At 33.5% G+C, this 19295-nt stretch overlaps 1 protein-coding gene and 1 non-coding gene across 2 annotated transcripts; one reads left to right on the forward strand and one right to left on the reverse strand.

Annotated features, from left to right (window-relative positions):
* The first annotated feature begins 1127 nt into the window (after positions 1-1127).
* On the forward strand, positions 1128-1288 carry LOC112503763. The gene has a single exon (XR_003068076.1). It is a non-coding gene; the product is annotated as a U1 spliceosomal RNA (small nuclear RNA).
* A 683-nt stretch (positions 1289-1971) lies between these two features.
* Positions 1972-9249, reverse strand: LOC112501216 (protein trichome birefringence-like 8). The gene is made up of 4 exons (XM_025104916.1): positions 8876-9249; positions 4953-5342; positions 3880-4038; positions 1972-2428 (listed from the first exon to the last, which is right to left on the reverse strand). Exons 1-4 carry the CDS (start codon positions 9247-9249, stop codon positions 2098-2100), a joined length of 1254 nt encoding a protein of 417 aa, XP_024960684.1. The 3' UTR covers positions 1972-2097.
* Between the last annotated feature and the right edge of the window lie 10046 nt (positions 9250-19295).

Here is a 19295-nt window from a genome sequence, read left to right on the forward strand (position 1 = left end):
CCTTAATAAAAAATAATTTGAAAGTACATTGTTGTAATAAAAAAACAAAAGTAGAATGCTATAATAATTTTTTTTATAAAAATAGGTTGCTATTTCATACATTTAACCCTATATAAGTTCACAAGTAATTCAATTATTCCTTTTGAATTTAAATAACTGCTAGCCATCCGATAAATCTATGATTAAACCGTTGAATAAATTACTAATTATGTTAAAAAAAGAATTTAAAAAGTAAAAAATCCTACTTAAACTAGAGATGGACATGTAAATGCATCACTTCTTATCCAAGTAATTTGTTTAATTTAATTTTTGCAAAAAAAATAAATCTATACTATATTATAAAACATCTGGTAAAAACTCTTAAAAACCATTTTTATGCGTAAAATACTGTTTATTAATGCATATTACTTAAAACTTAAGATTGCAAGTAGATTGTTCATAAGTACAACTTATTAAAGCTCCATATCTGTATTCGTGTAACTAATTAACTGCAGATAAACATAATCATATATAAGATAAACATCTCATTTTATATATATAAAATCTAAAATATAATTAGAATAATCATTGAGTCTAATAGAATTCTTAACTATTATCTTTATAAAATTTATAATATTCAACCAAAAATAAATTATTTCATTATTAAACTTAAAATAAATAATAATAAAAAAATAAATTAAAGAAATTACATAAAAATTGAGAACTTTTAAATAGTTGATTTGATATTAACATTGATATATATTTTTTTTTAAATTTATATTATTCAAAAATAAAATCATTATTTTTTTAAAAACACATAAAAACGTAATATAACATCGACAGAGACAAAAAAATAAAATAATACATTAAAAATCGAGATGGATCTCGCTACATTGCGCAAAAACCGTTCTAGTTATGTTCAAAAAAGAATTTAAAAAGTAAAAAATCCTACTTAAACTAGAGATGCACATGTAAATGCATCGATTTGTTTAATTTAAATTTTGCAAAAAAAAATCAAATGAATAGAAAGCATGGGAACGGGTTGTGAAAGGAAAATTAGCATTTGAATGGAAACCCACATCGGTATCGAAAGTAAACAGAAAGAGAGGGAGAGTGGAATAAAAAGGGAAAGAGGCAAACGAGAAAAGATACTTACCTGGATGGGGTCAATGGGTGATCAAGAAAGCCCATGGCCTAGGCTAGTGACCTCCATTGCACATAGGAGGGGTGCTATCCTAAGGTCGGCCCAAGTGGTCGAGCCTACATCATAATTTGTGGCAGTGGGGGTCTGTGTTCGCGCGGCCCCTACATAAATCTTGGAAGTTTTTAAGTATTTGAAATCTGATTACTAAATGCTTATCCCGATAAACATGGCAAGAGAGTTAAGAATTTTATTTGGTAAGAGCAATGATAAAGATGAAGATTTTTATCCGGTGAGTAAGGGTGACGATTCGTAGTTGGGTAAGCGTTTACCAGGTAAATTGTTGTATATGATACGTTTTGATGTACTACAATCTTACCCATAAAATAAATTATAGTGTTCACTTTTTTACGTTAAGCACTTACCGGGTAAGTATTTAGATAAACAGATGCCAATTTTTTGTTACTTGTTCTTTGTTTGTTCCCTTTTTGTCTCAATAAAATTGCTGCCTTTAAAAAAACAGAAGTAATAGATAATGAGTATATATATGCAACATACATATGAATGACAAATTATTTTGAACCCAACTATAACACAGTTTATATATGTAAATTAATGTACTTTCGCTTTATATTCTAATTCTATGATTTAAAAAACACAAAAAAACATGCGGCGACGGCACCTAGCACAACGTCAGGGGCGCCCCCGTTACAAAGAATTATCGGTTAGTTATTGAAAGATAATGTACCAATCGTACGTAGTCATCACACTACAGTTAGTTTGATGGTATCGTATGATGAAGGTCACGGATCAAATCTTCGATCTATTGCGTTTTATCTAAAAAAAGAAAGGACAAGAACCATCCTTGGTGCGGACTCGAGCCATCAAGGTGCTTGAGCCGGCTCGGTGTGCCAATGAATCATGGTCGGGCCCCAATAGGAACGAATGGCAAATGATACCTTCATTTTTCATTTTGATCACCATGCTTTGTATCCACTGGACAATAGTTGTGCATAAAGAAGTTCATTCCAAGTGTCGGGCACACCCGGTAGGCACCAGTGGCTACAATCTTGTGGAGCCTTAGCCGGAGTTCCTGGCTCACGGTGTCTCGATGGGTGACCATCTTTCCTCATTGCAGTTAGATACGTGATGTTCAAGAACTGGACTTTATGTTTCGCGGTTTCCATCTCTTTGACCACATTTTCGATGATTTGGTTGTTGACGAGTTCGTTAACTTCGGGCTTCAAATGGTTGGTTTCCGGTGCGTTACTAAGATCACAATGACCACCGGTGTTCCATTCTCCACCCCTGCACCTAATTAACATCTTCTTAGCTTTTCTTATTTCACATCAAGCAATTTGGTTTCAAAGCGGGAATATTTCACTGCAACAACAAAATCGGTTTTATTGAATGTCAAATATGTCCAAACACTACAACAAAAATGGGTTTATAGGACACTCCCAATCTCTAAGCGTCACAATAGACCGCTTTATAGGACCAAAATATAAAGCATCATATCTAAAAGTGTTGTAATAAGTTTATATGACGCTTTTGGACGTCTTAACAAGTTTTTTTAGGACATTTTTAATACAAAATGTCGTATTAGCAATTTTATAGGACACTTTTGAGAAAGTGTCCCATAAACTAATTTTTTATAGGACATTTGTTTTTGTAAGACAGTTTTGCAAATAGTGTGCTATAAAGTTGCTAATGAGACGTTTTATATTAAAAGTGTCCTAAAAAACTTATTACAACGTCAAAAAAATGTCATATAAACTTATTACAACGTCTTTAGATGAGACGCTTTATTTTTTTGGTCCTATAATCTAAGTCTTATAAAGAAGTCTATTAGGACGTTTAGAAATTGGGAGTGTCCTATAAACCCGATTTTGTTGTAGTGAAATTTTACAACAAATTGTTTTATAGGATTCTAAGTTTATAGAATCAAACAATTGTACATCATCCTATATATGTAAATGTGTTACAATAAGTTGATACAATGCATTTGAAACAATGTTTTATTAATTAATACAAATGTCCTGTTAAAAATACGTTCATATAACACTTTTCATAAGTATTTTATAAAAATGCTAATACGAGACCTTATTTCAAAAGCGTCATAGAAAATTTGTCAGGATGTCTAGTTAAATCATCCTATCATAACACGTTTATATATGATGCAGAACTTTTTTTTATCTTGTAAAGCAATCTATTAAGATATTTAAACACTACAACAAAATTGAGTTTATAAGACGCTCTCAATCTCTAAGCGTCCCAATAGACCGTTTTATAAGACTTAATTTATAGGACCAAAATATAAAATGTCCTATCTAAAGGTGTTGTAATAAGTTTATATGACGCTTTTGGACATCTTAACAAGTTTTTTGGGACATTTTTAATACAAAATGTCGTATTAGCAACTTTACAGGACACTTTTGAGAAAGTGTCATATAAACTCAAAATTTAATAGGACATTTGTTTTTATAGGACGATTTTTCAAATAGTGTCCCATAAAGTTGATAATGGGACGTTTTATATTAAAAATGTCCTAAAAAACTTATTACGACGTCAAAAAACGTCATATAAACTTATTACAACACCTTTAGATATGACACTTTATTTTGTTGGTCCTATAAACTAAGTAGGTCTATTAGGACACTTAGAATTCGGGAGTATCCTATAAACCCGATTTTGTTGTAGTGAAACGTATATGATGTCCTATAAAACCGATTTTATCATAATAAACATTAACCGGTCACCTGAAATGTACCGGAGAATAGCTACGGAAGAAAACGTGGCTGGTTTTGGGATCACAATTCTTCAAAGCCCATGACTTCAATGTCTGAAGAGACTTCTCAAATGCCTCCATGACATCCATTGTCATGTTTAGTGTCCCTTTTTCCTGGAAATACCACCCCCTTAAAAAACAAACAAAAACCATCATCAGACGCTACAACAAAATCGATTTTATAGGACGAAAAACATGTCTAAATGTTTTTTAATATACTGTTTTATAGGACCAAATAATTATGTGTCCTACGTAAATGTGTTAGGACGTATCTAGCATGCATCATAACACGTTTTTTAGGATATATTTTTTGAAATAAAATGTCCTAATTGCTTTGTAATTAACACATTTGAATAGGGTGTGAAAAGGGTAAAGTTCAAACGAGAATGCGATCAATTTGCGAAAATGCAAGAAGTTCCAAGATCAAATGACATCATATATGATTAAACACATGTTACATTAACCGGCATATAGCGGGCGACTTTTCCCGTTTGTTTGCTTTCACCAAGTTGCCCGCATCCCTTTGAACGTGTTTCATCATATATGATTACGTGTTAGTATCACCTATAATCATTTATGATCTTGAAACTTTTCGCCTTCTCGCAAATGAATAAACATACCAACTTTAAATATATGACATGCAATTGTTTAATCATATAAAACAATCTATTTAGATATTTAGGGGTTGTTTACCTATAACACTTACTCGGTAAGTGCTTAACGGTAAAATTCAACTCTATCGCTTACTTACTAGGTAAGATTTTACTCTACCAAAACGACATCATATGTAACTATTTACCCGGTAAGCGCTAACCGTGGTAAGAGTCGTCGCCATCACTTATCGGGTAAGACTCTCGGTCCTTACTTTCGTTCTTACCAGGTAAGATTTTTGGTCCTTGTCATATCCATAATTCAGTAAAGAAAATATGACTTGGTAAACACTTAGCGAAGTAAGCATTTGGTAAACGGCCCGGATTTCGTTGTAGATTTCAGATTGGAACTTAAAGTTAAAGAAAACATAATTCTGAAAGTTATAATACCGACATCTTTAGGGTTTTGTCTTGGGTCCACCAGTGACCAGCACTGAAGACAAGAACATCTGCTCCAACCCATTTGGAAGAGAATCGGTGGAGTTTGTCAACCCTAATTGCTCGCCGGACTTGTCGAGAAGCATTTTCCGGCGGATCATCGATGACGACAAGCAGAGGCACACGGTAGTATTGGATGGTGAAATTGTAATCTTGAAACCTGATGGAAAGGAAGCCTCTGTGTTTGGTTATGGGGTTTCCATGCTCTTCGTATACTGTGGATCGGTTCGAGACTCCGTGAGTCAGCATGCATAGCAGAGACTCCCATTGGTTTCTTCCGATGGAGTCTCCGGCGAAAACCATCCGTCCATTTCTGCTTCTTTCCAGAAAATCTTTTGCATCAAATCTGTTTCATTAGATCGATCAACAAAGTCTACATGCAAATCTACATACACAAATTGATTACATAAATATTGTTTGGAATGATCACAATATGATTTGGTCCAATTCTATGATAAGATACATGGCAATGTGGCAGAAGTTCAGCGATTTAGATACAATTCTGATTTAGGGGTTGTTTACCAAACACTTACCGGTAAAATTTAACACTATCCTTTACTTATCATGTAAAATTTTAGTCTACCAAAACAGTATCGTATGCAATATTTTACCCGGTAAGCGTTTACCGTGGTAAGAGTCGTCACCCTCACTTACCGGGTAAGACTCTTTTTCCTTGTCTCGCTCTTACCGGGTAAGATTCTTGGTCCTTACCATATTCATCCGGTAAGAGAATGTGACTTGGTGTTCACTTACCCGAGTAAGTGTTTGGTAAACGATCCCTTAGCATTGTTTGCTTCATGAACGAATCCAACAGAAAGAAATGAAATATGGCACTACAATAAAATCCAAAAATGTATGACTATTTTATAGGACCAAACAGTCGCAATGAATTTATAGGATAATTTTGAGTATTTTAACAAGTTTTTATGACACTATTAAGTGTCGAATTAATTTCTTTTATATAATTTTAGCAAGAAATGTGGATAAAGAGACAATTTTATAAGACGTTTCTCAAAAGCGTCATGTGAAAAGGCTAATACGACACTTTGTTTAAAAAGTATCGTAGAAAATTTATAAAAATGCCCAAATACATCCTATGAAATCACTGCAACGTTTTTATATGGATCACACAATTATTTGGTCCTATAAACTAATCTATTAAGACATTTCTAGCGTCCATTAAACCTAAGTTGTTGTAGTGTGGAGTCATGAACGGTAATAATATGTGAAACCCATTAGATTACTTTCCTAATAGTTATTTAGGAGAAAATGAGATTCAAACATTTATCAAGAAAAAATGGTCAAAGTCTATTCATGCAACTCCAATAAGACCCCCATTCGGGAGGCTAGATGAATACAAATTGACCCAAAGTGCCAAGAGGGGGCTATACGGATACATATTCTTCCAGGTTGTCGAGTATATATACATTGGTTTTAATGGCCCAAGCAAAAATATATATGAAACCCCATTAGATTACTCTGTAAAAGAGTCGGTTTCAACATCTATTAATAAGACATTAGCCAAGTATAACCTACGTGGAACTCGAACACAGACCATATGATCTTGATAATTATGCAAAACACAATCTAGACGTAACTGTAGTCCAAAAATATTTAGCATAAATATATTACGCACCCTTGGTTACTATTCGAGAATAACCAAGAGTACAAATTAATCGAATCCACGACTTCTAATTTCATCGTGAATATTGAAAACGACAAGCCTGAGTAGAAGCATTGGACTCGATTAGAAATTCTCTGTGTTGGAATCACTATAACAAAATTGAGTTTATAGGATACCCCTAATCTCTAAGCGTTCCAGTAGACCGTGTTATAGGACTCAATTTATAGGACCAAAATATAAAGCGTCATATCTAAAGGTGTTGYAATAAGTTTATATGACGCTTTTGGGCGTCTTAATAAGTTTTTTAGGACATTTTTAATACMAAGTGTCGCATTAGCAACTTTATAAGACACTTTTGAGAAAGTGTCCTATAAACTCATTTTTTTATAGGACACTTGTTTTTATAGGACAGTTTTTCAAATAGTATTCTATAAATTTGCTAATAGAACGCTTTATATTAAAAGTGTCCTAAAAAACTTATTACGACGTCAAAAAACGTCATATAAACTTATTATAACGCCTTTCGATAGGACACTTTAGTTTTTTGGTCCTATAAAGAGGTCTATTAGTATGCTAAAAAATTGAATGTCCTAGCTATAAACCCGATTTTGTTGTAGTGAATGGAATTTAAGTTTCCTTTGCAAATTGGAAAAAGGAAAACAAAGTTCGCTTGCAAAATCACATATGAAGGAAAACTTTGTGGAAGTTTCCAAGGGATGATTTTGTAGCCAAGGATGTATTAGGAGTAATCAGTCACTTGATAAATAAATAAATATATATATATATAAATATATATATATATATATATATAGAGAGAGAGAGAGAGAGAGAGAAGTTGGTTATTATACAACCCTTGACATTTGTACAACTAATACAACCCAATCTCAACCGTCCATTTCATTTGATTAATATGTGATTTCATCGAAATTTTGATTGTTTTCTAATATAAAGTATTGATCATAATTAATGAACTATATTCATCTTCCATAAATATTCAAATCATAATAAATGAACTCTCATCATTTCCATAAATATCTCAATTTATTGGGTTGCATTGGTTGTACAAATGCGACAGATTGTATTTGAAACAAACACTCTCTATCTCTATATATAAATTCTGAAATTGCAGAAAAATAAAAGTTGTTGTATAATATCTGGAGTGTAAACAACAATCTATAGAAATGAATCAATAAATACTTGATTTGAGTAGATTCTTGCAAAAACCGAGATAATGATTCAGGCATACCCTGTGTAGTTTCCTAAGACAAAATCCGCTAGTATAACGTCTATTTAGAGGTCCACTACAATAAAATTGGGTTTATAAAACACTCCTAATTTCTAAGCGTCTTAATAGATTTTTTTATAGGACTTAGTTTATAAGACCAAGAAAATAAAAAGTCTTATCTAAAGGCGTTGTAATAAGTTTATATGACATTTTTTGACGTCGTACTAAGTTTTTTAGGACACTTTTAATATAAAGCGTCTCATTAACAACTTTATAGGACACTATTTGAAAAACTGTCATATAAAAACAAATGTCCTATAAAAAATTGAGTTTATACAACACTTTCTTAAAAATGTCCTATAAAGTTGCCAATGCGATACTTTGTATTAAAAATGTCCTAAAAATTTGTTAAGACATCCAAAAGCGTCATATAAACTTATTACAACACCTTTAGATATGACGCTTTATATTTTGGTTCTATAAATCAAGTCCTATAAAACGGTTTATTGAAACGCTTAGAGATTGGGGGTGTCCTATATATAAACCCAATTTTGTTGTAGTAAGGATACAACAATCGTATTCAAGTAGAACTTGAATCTAGCGAAAGAGTGAGAATTGGACGAGTTAACTTTTTTCATCTAGTTGTATATACCTTCAATTACCTTCATCTACTTTATCCTCATTTTCGGGCAATTTTAAATACTGTTACATACAGTTAATCACTTTCATATTCATAAATTTGTTAAAATCTCGAACATAATAATAAAAATAGATAAATAACGATACTTAAAAAGTAAACAAAGATTTCAATTCATCGAAATTATCAATAGCTACCTATATATATTGATTAACCTCCATATCTAACCCGCTATACGAACCGACAGATAGTTCGAAGTTACCGTATTTGAACCTTCGTGGCCACAAGGAAATTTATATTATAAAGGCATGAAAATAATTAAAAAGAAAAGCCATGCATGCAGTTTAATATTGCAGAAACAATTAATTAGAAACTGGAATTCATATTAATTACCTGGGTAAATTACACCCATGTGGTTGCCATCGCCATTTCACATACCCAACATCCAGCCGCCCATTGCGGCGGCACTGGAACCCTGGATCAAGAAACGGGCAATCCTCACTGTACTTCCGGGTCGGGTAATTTTCATCCCAAACCCATTTCCCGTACGAATAATCACATGGCGAGGCATTTGGGGTTCTTGAGAAGCTAAAAGGAAGAAGGAGATGAGGGTAGAAAGGGGTTACGAGGTTGCAGAAAACAATGGAGGTTATGAGAAGAGAGATGAAGAGGATGAATGAATAAGCCACATCTTTCTTATTGGGAAAAGATAGACTGAAAAGATGATGTAGCTTTTGTGGGTGATCACTTTCTTGATGAAGATCCATTAGAAAAGGATCCACGATTGGTTCAATCACGGATAAATTAGGGTTTTTTTTTCTTTTTTAATTTTGGTTAGTTTTCAAAGGAGAGAGAGAGATTGAGTTTTTGATGGGTAATCTTGTTTGTTTATATATGAAGAAAATTATTTGTATATTAGACCCTACTAAAAAGAAAATAAACCTTAATAACCTTCATATGTAACATTTACACTAAGGAGCCATAAGAGTGGATCCTAATTGGTTTTAGCTTGACTTCAAAAGTCAAAAATACCAGGAGGTCCCAGATTCAAATTTAAGGAGGAATAAAAATTTCCTTGTGGCCACAGAGGTTCAAATACGGTGACTTCAGGCTATTTGCAAAGTAGATGGTCGTCTTAGGATTAGTTAGCTCGCATAGCAGGTTGGATATCCAGGTTAATAAAAAAAGTTACACTAAGCACTACTTTTTAGATAATCATAGTGTCCAGATCAGCTTAGCTTGTGCATAATTCAATCAATTTTATGGGAAGTAAAAAAGTTAACATTGAGGCAAGCCATCCGATGGTTCTCTCAGGATTTGAAATGGTGAGCTATGGGGAGCAAAACCATGCTTTTATCTGTTCAGTTTTTAATTTAGATCATGTTTGAATCACTGCTTGTCAGTGCCGATTGAAGAACAACCACAATCAAGTCAAAACCAATCTACTAAACAAGAGAACGTAAACACCATTGAGCATTAACTTGGAGATGGAAGTCTTTTTTTTCTCGACAGTGAAGTAAGACCACAATTTAAACAAACTCTTCCTTCATCTCCAATTCAATGAGATTGAGCTCCGTTGTTATCTGTTAAAACATATCTTGATGACGTCCTAAAGCGCTCATGTGGATATCAGGGTAAGAAACACCCTCATGTGGATCCTCAAATGCATCAATTGTCATATACAATGAAAAAATTGTTGATGGAAGTGATGACTATTGAAACAATTGGTATGAAGTAGGGTAAAACTGATGAGATTGTTGGGGTCGAAACGACTTAGGACAAGGAACAAGAAAAGCAACATGCAAGTTTGTTTTAGACCTTTCTTAAGTTCGTCTACTATTTTTGAAAGCATTTCATAATGCAGGAATTGAAGTGGTAGATATCAAAGATTGGTGAACAAAATGCAAATTAGTGAAAGTATAGGGGCCATGTATATGAAATTGAAGATATAGAGTTTTTATTAATTATATAGGTTTCTTGAAGATGGAAAAAAGATTTGGCCTCTTGTTTGACCTCAACGTGCAACCCATGATTCCACACTTTAACATAAAGTACTCAATTTATATTCAATGTTAATGGGAAATTGCATAAAAAATAATGTATTACATTTTTATTTATGTTTTAAAAATATATATTATATCTATTAATTAATCTTCCAGGAAAATAAATACCAATAAATCATTTTAAAATATATACTACAAACAAAATGGTGAATTTTGTCAAAGACCTTCCAGCTTAATGGTAAAGGTTTGGGCATGACATAGTCATGAACATGAATTCGAGCCCTGGGAGGGAAGTGTTGGCGACATTTAAGTGAGACCATGTTTAGCCTCCAAATTTGCCGGGGATTAGTCGGGTTTTGGCCCGGACACCCTTAAAAAAATGGTGAATTTTTAATGCATTAAAGAAAACTCAGATGTGGATCCAATTAATGAAACATGAATTTTAGTAAAAAGAGTAATATTATAAATTGTATTTCATAAAAGTCTCGAGATTGAGTCATCTATTTTTATCATTTTAATTAATAGTGATATTATTAATTTATATATAATACATAAAGTGAAATAAAATAAAAAAGAAAATGATAATGACAAAAAATAAAATGGAAATCTCTAGTTTAATCTAGAATAAAAATTTGGATTTCGTAGGAATGAACCGATTATATTAACAATTTTTTTTATTTTTTATTTTCATTGATTATTGTTTAATACTTATAAACAAACATTTCCTTAATTTTAATAAATAATTAAAGGGTTTGGTTCACACAATCTTATTGAAATAAATAGAACGTGTCAAACTAATTGAAATATGAAGAAATTAAAATGGCTAAATTAGGTTTGATACGCATTTGATTGGCCACAAATGAAAGAAATATATCAAAAGAATGTAAATCTATAATTATAATGAAATAATGATAACTAATCAAAACATTCATTTATGATATAATCTTACTTTTTGCTTAAATTATAAATAGTATATAGTGATAAAATTAATAGTATTATTAATTGGTGCTGTGGTAGCAATGGCGATGGTAATGGTTGCGAAGATAGTGGTAAGGAGGTGGGGCCATGGTGTTGGCTATGACAGTGGGGAACTGGGGATGGTGGTGGCGAAGAAGGTGACATTAGCAACAAGTAGATGTGGTGGCATACTGGCATAAGCGGCAATGGCGATGCTTTTGGAGACGATGAAAAAGGTGGCAGTATTAGCGGGTGGTAAGTGTAGGCATGGTGAACTCGCAACAATGTTGGGTTAAATTGGATATGCTCTCACCTTCCAACTTGTCATGGTGATGGATATCCTGAGACACTTCTGCTACACTGGCGAGGTGAAGACCTCGAAGGACAAGGAAGGAAAATCCATCGTCAAGATCTTCTGTGAGATCAACAATATGACAGTGAGTTTTGGTTACTCAACAGTTCGCATTGCTCTACGGCTTCCGAAGACAGTTCCCTACTCCCGCGATCCAGATAGTGATCTTATCGTCAAATTTCTAAACGGTATTCACTATGACTGGCCGTTGAAGAAAGACTATGATTTAAAGCTCAACAAGTCTCTGACCAAGATTGAGAAGAACCGGACGTCCATGATGTGACAATACTTGTTTTCTCACTTCATTCAGTGCATGGGTGGGAAAACAGGAGGCCAAGACCAGGCAAGCAAGGTAGCGCTGAACATCGGTTGTTCAGTTATCAAAATTGTCAACATCAACTATGCTCAACTCATTTTTGATGACTTGGCACTGAAGCTGAACAAGCGCCAACGAAAAAAGGTGGTTCCTTACACCAGGTTCCTGAGCAGAATTTTAGCCAAAATCCTTGCAATAAAATACCCCACTTAGAGCGACCTTCCCTTCTATAGGCTTGGATCATGGATTCTTTATCACAAGTCCAAGCCTTCAGACATTGGTCTATTCCCTCAAATGTTGAGGATAGCCAATGCTTCTACTCTTCTTCCTTCTTCTTATTCTCCTCTTCTTCTTTCTTCTTATTTTCCTCTTCTTCCTTCTTCTTCAGTAGCCATGACTGTGGCAAACCCCTCTCAGTCTATCTCAACTACTACCTCTTTATCCTCTCGTAAAATGATACGTTCTGAAGCCACTCCTAATTCCTCAAAGAGGGTTAAGAAAGCCATAAATGGGAAGCCCTATCAACTAGTTGAGACCTCTCAATAAGTCTCATCTATTGAACTTCCCCTTACCACCGAGGCATTTGCTTTTCCCCTCCCTTCCACTTCAACAATATCTTCTATTGCTATCGCATGCGTAACACCTATCCCAACCACTTTAGTGACTCAAATCACTGAATGTGTGATTCCCAACATTGCCACTACTGATCCTTCACATCTCTTCTCAACCGTTCTCTCCTCCCCTCCTTTGGTCTCTATCACACGAGCTGATGAACCAATGGTGGTTGTCCCCACTATTAGTGAAGCTATCACCACAGGACCTGAGGATGCTCCTCTCGACTCCCCTCAGCAACGTGCGACTGATCCTCTTGATAGTGCATTCAGGACCCTCGGCCTCAACGGTAATCATTTGGATACTGCAGAGGAACCCTCAAGTATACACCTTACCCCTTCCACTTCTTTCTTTGTTACTAACCCTGAGCTCTCTGATGCTCAAACCTCTTCTCTCTTTACAGGTCCTGCTGGTGAAGATGTGAAGGATGAAGATGATAATGATGAGGATCCTGATCCCTAGATCCTAGATGCAAGTATTGACCTTGGTGGTGATGACGACGACGACGATGATGATAATGATGATTTCTCCGTCCAAGTCATACCAAGACAAGCTGCTAAAGTAATCTCCTTTAGGGAACTTGCTTCCTAGGGGGAGACATCTTCACACCAACACTCCTACTCTGGCAAAGGGAAATGAATTGTTGAAGATAACCTTGCCCTACTCCTTGGGGCACTCAGCCAATCTGAGGACGCAAACACTTTAACAACATTTGTACCCTCCACCTCAGAAGCTGAACCTTCTTTTTCTCTACCTCTATTTCTCTCTGCAACACCGACCCTCAATCTCTCAACCCATCTTTCTTATTTTGAAACCCTTGAGGATGATGAAGGTGAAGATGAAGCCTACAACCTCATCCCAGGAAGTCATCAAGACAATATGTGTGCTCAGAGGATGAAAAAGACTTGAGGATGCCTCAGCTTATAAGTCAACGTGACCAATCTAGAGTAAAAATTCCTCTTCACACATCTGGATGTGGTAAGTTCGACTTTCTCTCTGAAGTTGAACGCGAGGAATCCCTAAAAGCTGAATAAGAGCTGAAGCAACATGAGCAACAACTAAAAGACAGCCTGGAGTTATCCAAGACTCTAGCTGATCAAGATCATGCAGAAGGGATGTTCAAGCAAAATGATCCTCTTAGTGCTCAAGCTCTACTCCTGGAAAAAGCTAAACAGAAAAGACAAAGAGTGCTGAAGCTGAAGGATTACTGATCTGAATTGGTGCAAAGACAAATTTTTCAAACGTTACAATTAGTAGATGAATAAAAGATGGTGGCTTTCTTGTTTTTAGGGTCATCTTCCAAGAGAACAACGATGTTGTCATTGAGTATCCTTCCTTTTTCAGTCAGTATGGTCTCTATGAATGGCTTGAGATTCGACACGCAATTCAAGAGTCCAAATCTAGGCATAAGGCTTATATTGAAGAAGTTCTAAATGAACTATTCGACAAAGTGTCGAAGATCGTTGAGGTTCCTCCTCTGTCACAGAAGTCCTTTTGAAGAAGAAACCTTTTTGCTCATGGAGAAGGTTCATCCCACAGAAATGAGCATGAAACAAAATTTTCAGTAGATAAGCTCTTCAAAAACATGAAAAAGCCATATATCTCAATGATGAATCTATCACTTACTAAAAAGGACCCCTTATTCCCAATACAATGTATGTGAAACATGAATATAGACTTGTGTTCATTGACTATGATGGTCAGTACAGGTTTCAGCGAGTGTATGAGTTACATCTCTACCCAATAGATCACGTAGAGTATCTTCGAACTTGGCTGAACGAAGATATCTATGGAGAGATGATGGACCACAAGATTCAAAAGGAATTGCTCAAAAGAAAAATACAAGGAGAAGATGTCCTTAACTACATCAACATCGACAATCTAGATTAGAAAACCTTTCAATATTGTAAAATCTTGTATATCTTTTATCTTTTCTTTCAGTATATAGCTTTTATGTTTTAAGCCTACCAAAACCAATTGTAATCATTTGTAATACTATGTCTTTAAATATATTTCAATAAAATCATTGGTTTACTGAAAAAGATCCATCAAAGAGTAAATGAGACATGTACTTATGAGTTCTTTTTATTTCTTACATTCTCTGACACCCTTCTTGACTATGAATTTTTCAAAGTAAAAAAACTTAAATTGGTCATTCAAACCCCTCGTCGCCTCACTGTCATCTGTTATATATCATTGCCCATTACCGTTTTCGGCCCCTGGCATCAATCTCTCTTTTCGCTTTTTTTTTTTGCTTTTTGATTATCCATATTTTTTGACATCTCTATATGCAGCGCCGATCTTATGGTTTTGGATATTTTGGGCGGAGAGTCAAAAATATGTCCCTAATTCAACAATCTAATAAACAAATAACATATAACTTTTAAGGGGTTTGAAACTTAGTCCAAGTAGACGGCTCATCCCCATACCAATTTTATTCAAAAAAAGGAAGTTACAACTCAGGGGCATAAACCAAAACTCCAAACAACAAAACAAAGATTCAAAAATAAATATAGTTAATAAAAGAGATGGATAGAATAAGTCACTATCTTTTGTTAATCAATTATAAGCATAATTACATCCTGTAATAGTGAAAATATAGTTACCGTATCGTAAGGTAAGTGTTTAACATAAAGTATATGGTATTTAGAGACATCTTCTTGCCTTTTAAGCCAATATTTAGGATTTCAAAAATACTTTTGGTGTATGTTGTTCTGGTTACATGGCTTTAGGTGTCTAAAAGGCAATTATGATCGTTGGAACCTTGTTTGGATCTATCTTGCCGAATTTAGTCAAGTTTTTAATTAATGAACCAAGGAATTTGGGTTTCAAGAAGTCTTAGTTTTATTTTAATGGTTTATATTGTTGTTAGAATTTATTCACTCCAGTGAATACCTATGATTCTTCCATCTCTTGCATTTCCCTTTGAATGGTACTGCTAAGAGAGCATCCATGTCTATTCTTGCCTCAATATTTAATCTATTAGCTGTCATATACTGTCTGACTTGCATCTAATTGTAATGGATATAAATAGCTGAGAAACTCCTCCTTCTCACTACCAAGATGCCAAGAAGCATATATCTTGAAGATCAACTTTCTAGCTAAGAAAAGACTTCCTCACAAGCACATACTTCATAATATGTCGAAGTTATCTTTACTTCAAATGAAGAACACCAACTAAACTCTTTCTTTAGCGAAGTTATTGTTTCTTCTTTTAGCAGATCTTTTCTTTTTTGCTTTTTGTATCTTGTGTGTTCCCTAGATTATTTTAGATAAGTTCTGTATCTTATCTTATTCCACAAACAGTCTGTAAATTTTGTATTGATCTTCTTTATTAAGAATTTTAAAAAGTGAAAACTGTTATGTTTGTATTCACCCTCCCCTCTCGGTTCTACAAACTGTTACCTTTAAATCTTGTAGATCCGTCTGGACCAACAAAAAGTAGGGGACTTAATCATTAAAGGTGAGAAAGTTTAATGGTTTTTTCATTCAAAAAAATAGTTCAATGACTTAACCATTGATCAGAATGAGAAAGTTTAATGGTTTTTTCATTAAAAAAAATAGTCCAATGACTTAATCATTCAAAATTGAAAAGTTAGTTGGATTTGTTTGAACTTCTCCCTATTATATTCATTAAAGTTCCATTGGTTAAAAGACGAATATAAATAATAATAGCATAAACTCAAAAGACATAAAATACGTGAATCTAAACCGGATTGAAGACTTTCCTCGAAGCTCTTTGGGCAATATTATAGCATTGCGCATTTCCTCATGAGTTCCGTTCAGCGGAAGGGCTCTCTGCGGAGCTCCAAGTGGCCGTTTTTTTTCTTGGATCATTTTTCAACTCAACTTATAGTTTGGACAGTCATGGTGGATACATAAAGGAAATAATGGGCCAACCCAACAAAATGAAGAAATCATTAAAGCAAGCCCATATTTTTGAAAACCAACTTATGTAATTTCTAAAATAGTTCACACATACATATTTACAAATTATAAATATGTGTATACCAATGTTCTAAAGACTCGCCATAACACTTATCGTGGCTCAAGACTTGTGTTTGACGTCACGTTAAGCCTATGACATCCGATAATTTGTAGGTTTTCTAACTGCATATTTCATTTCTTATCTTTTTAATGATTTACTTATTGTTTTGGTTTAAATAATGTCTTATATAAGATTAATAATAAAAAGTAGAGTTAGGGCATGTTCAATTGTTTTTCCATTATGGATTAATTTGTCTGTATGGATAAAATTGTTGTTCATTTACTGTCCTAAATAAACCGTCTGAAAGACAAAAATGACAATTTTACCCTTATTGTTTGTATTTCATGAAGCTCATTTTCAATCATCGAACAACATTTTTTGGATAAAGGATCAGCTAAACCATCTAATTCACTAACATCAACTAACTCCCCATGTAACTGATTAGTTATATCAAGTGAAACAATTATAATCAAGATGTGTTTCACAATTATCATCAATAAGAACACAACTATTATGTCTACAACTAGTCTACCACTGAAAAACTAGAACAATGTACACAAGCATTTCATCAAACACCTTATATGCACATACATTTTATCACACAGCTCCAGCTCTTGTTACATAAATAAAATACCAGATGTGTAGAAAACAGAACAAGAAAATTTGACCTAAAAGAACCACAACATATTTATATAACATAATTGTCAAATTTTTACATAGTAAATCTAAAGTTTCTACTAAACTTGGAGTCTAAGTCTTCAATTGAACTCGAAAATCTAAAGCTTTTAAAAGAACTTAGGGATCTAGAGTGAGATGAGAAGAAGGTCAAATAAACCCAACAAACTAAACCTGTTTTTAGAGAAGGGCATGAGATGAAAATTTCATGGCTTACTAGATAGGACACATGTTTTTAGGCTGCACGAAGAAGTCATCTTCTTATTGACTAGCCATAACCGAACACTTTTGTCTGGCTTATTGAATAATCCATACAGACCATACTGACTATACACCCATTAAGCCCCTTATGAACAACCACTGAATTTCATATATCTATAAAACGAGTCCAATAATCAAAACCTCATTGAATGCATTAACATACATTGGTTTGACGGATTGTCTTTTGAGGGACTCGAATTTATTGAAAGGATTTCGAACCTTAGATTAGTTTGGTTTGTATGATTTGTAATGAAATTGAATTTCATTTTTATAGATAATTTACAAAAATAATAAAACCACCTTTTATTAGTTAAGTTTTACAAACAATGTTTTTAACATGTTTAATCTAAAACATTATTCCAAATACATCATATGAAATCCTGTGAAATACCAATAATCCCATAAGGATTTCAAAATACAATGTCTATGAAATTCCAATTCAAGATTTACGAGGAGATGGAAAAAATTAAGTACTTTTTGGGTCGTTTGGTTTGTGTGATTTGACACAAACCAAACGACCCAAAAAATACTTACTTTTTTTCTTTTTTTTGTTCTCTTTTCAGTTTCTTGGTTATAAATGTAAAAATAAGAGTTAAATTTACGGAGCGTATGGGTGTAATTGGATGATTATGATTGTAGATATTTTTCACATAGTAGATTTTCTTTCTTAAAACCCGTGTTTCAAAATAAATATATAAAATCGTATATTTAAACATAAATTTTAATAAATAATTATATTAAGTTTTCCATTATTGATGTGAGTTACGTAAATAGAGAAGCATTCATATGTAAACAGGGTCCATGGAGATGCAGTATGAATGAGTTGGGAAATCTTTGAAAATAGACCCATGAGAGAAAAGGTGTGTTAGCATCATGGCAGCTTTTATGATATATTTATTTGGGATCAAGATTTCTGTGGCCCAACCAATCCTATATATTTTCACAACCAGCATCCAATGAATCGAACCATTTAAATACAAAATTTAGTGGGTGTTTGGAATTGCTTATAAAAACAACTTATTGACTTATTTTACTGTGACATCACATCGGTAATAAGCACTTTTGAGTGTTTGGATAAACAACTTATACTGATGCCAAACCGGTAATAAGAAGTTTTTGAAGAAGTTAAACCCTTCTGATTTATAATAAGTTGATAAATCCTTTTGTAGAAAAACATAAGTTGTTTCAGATAAACAATCTCAAACACCTCCTGAAACCATGCTTATCTTCACATAACCAAAATATTATCATGACTTTGTCTCTATAACTTGTGTATAGTTTTATATTAGAATAGTAGGAAAATGAGGTTATCAAATCCGTTGAAAATGCAGTTTAGAGTAACTTTGAGAACTGATTTAATCTATGCCATTAATTATATAAACAAACAGATGAGATTGGTTTATGGGATTTGTATCATATGACATGATTTGTATCTGTAACTATTATAACTATATATATGATATTCAAATATATTATCGTATGTCACATCTTAAAAAAAATGTCGTATTTCATTAATTATTACGACATTTATGGATTAAGGTTTGATGTTACCGCAATACAAACATTTGGAACGTCGATTGTAAGTTGAGTGTTTAGAAGAAGTAAAAAGAAAAAGAAAAAGAAATAATATAATGTCAGAAAATGAAAGG

This window comes from Cynara cardunculus, assembly GCF_001531365.2.
Source record: "Cynara cardunculus var. scolymus isolate 2C chromosome LG 1, CcrdV1, whole genome shotgun sequence".
In the NCBI taxonomy this organism is placed as follows: Eukaryota; Viridiplantae; Streptophyta; class Magnoliopsida; order Asterales; family Asteraceae; genus Cynara; species Cynara cardunculus.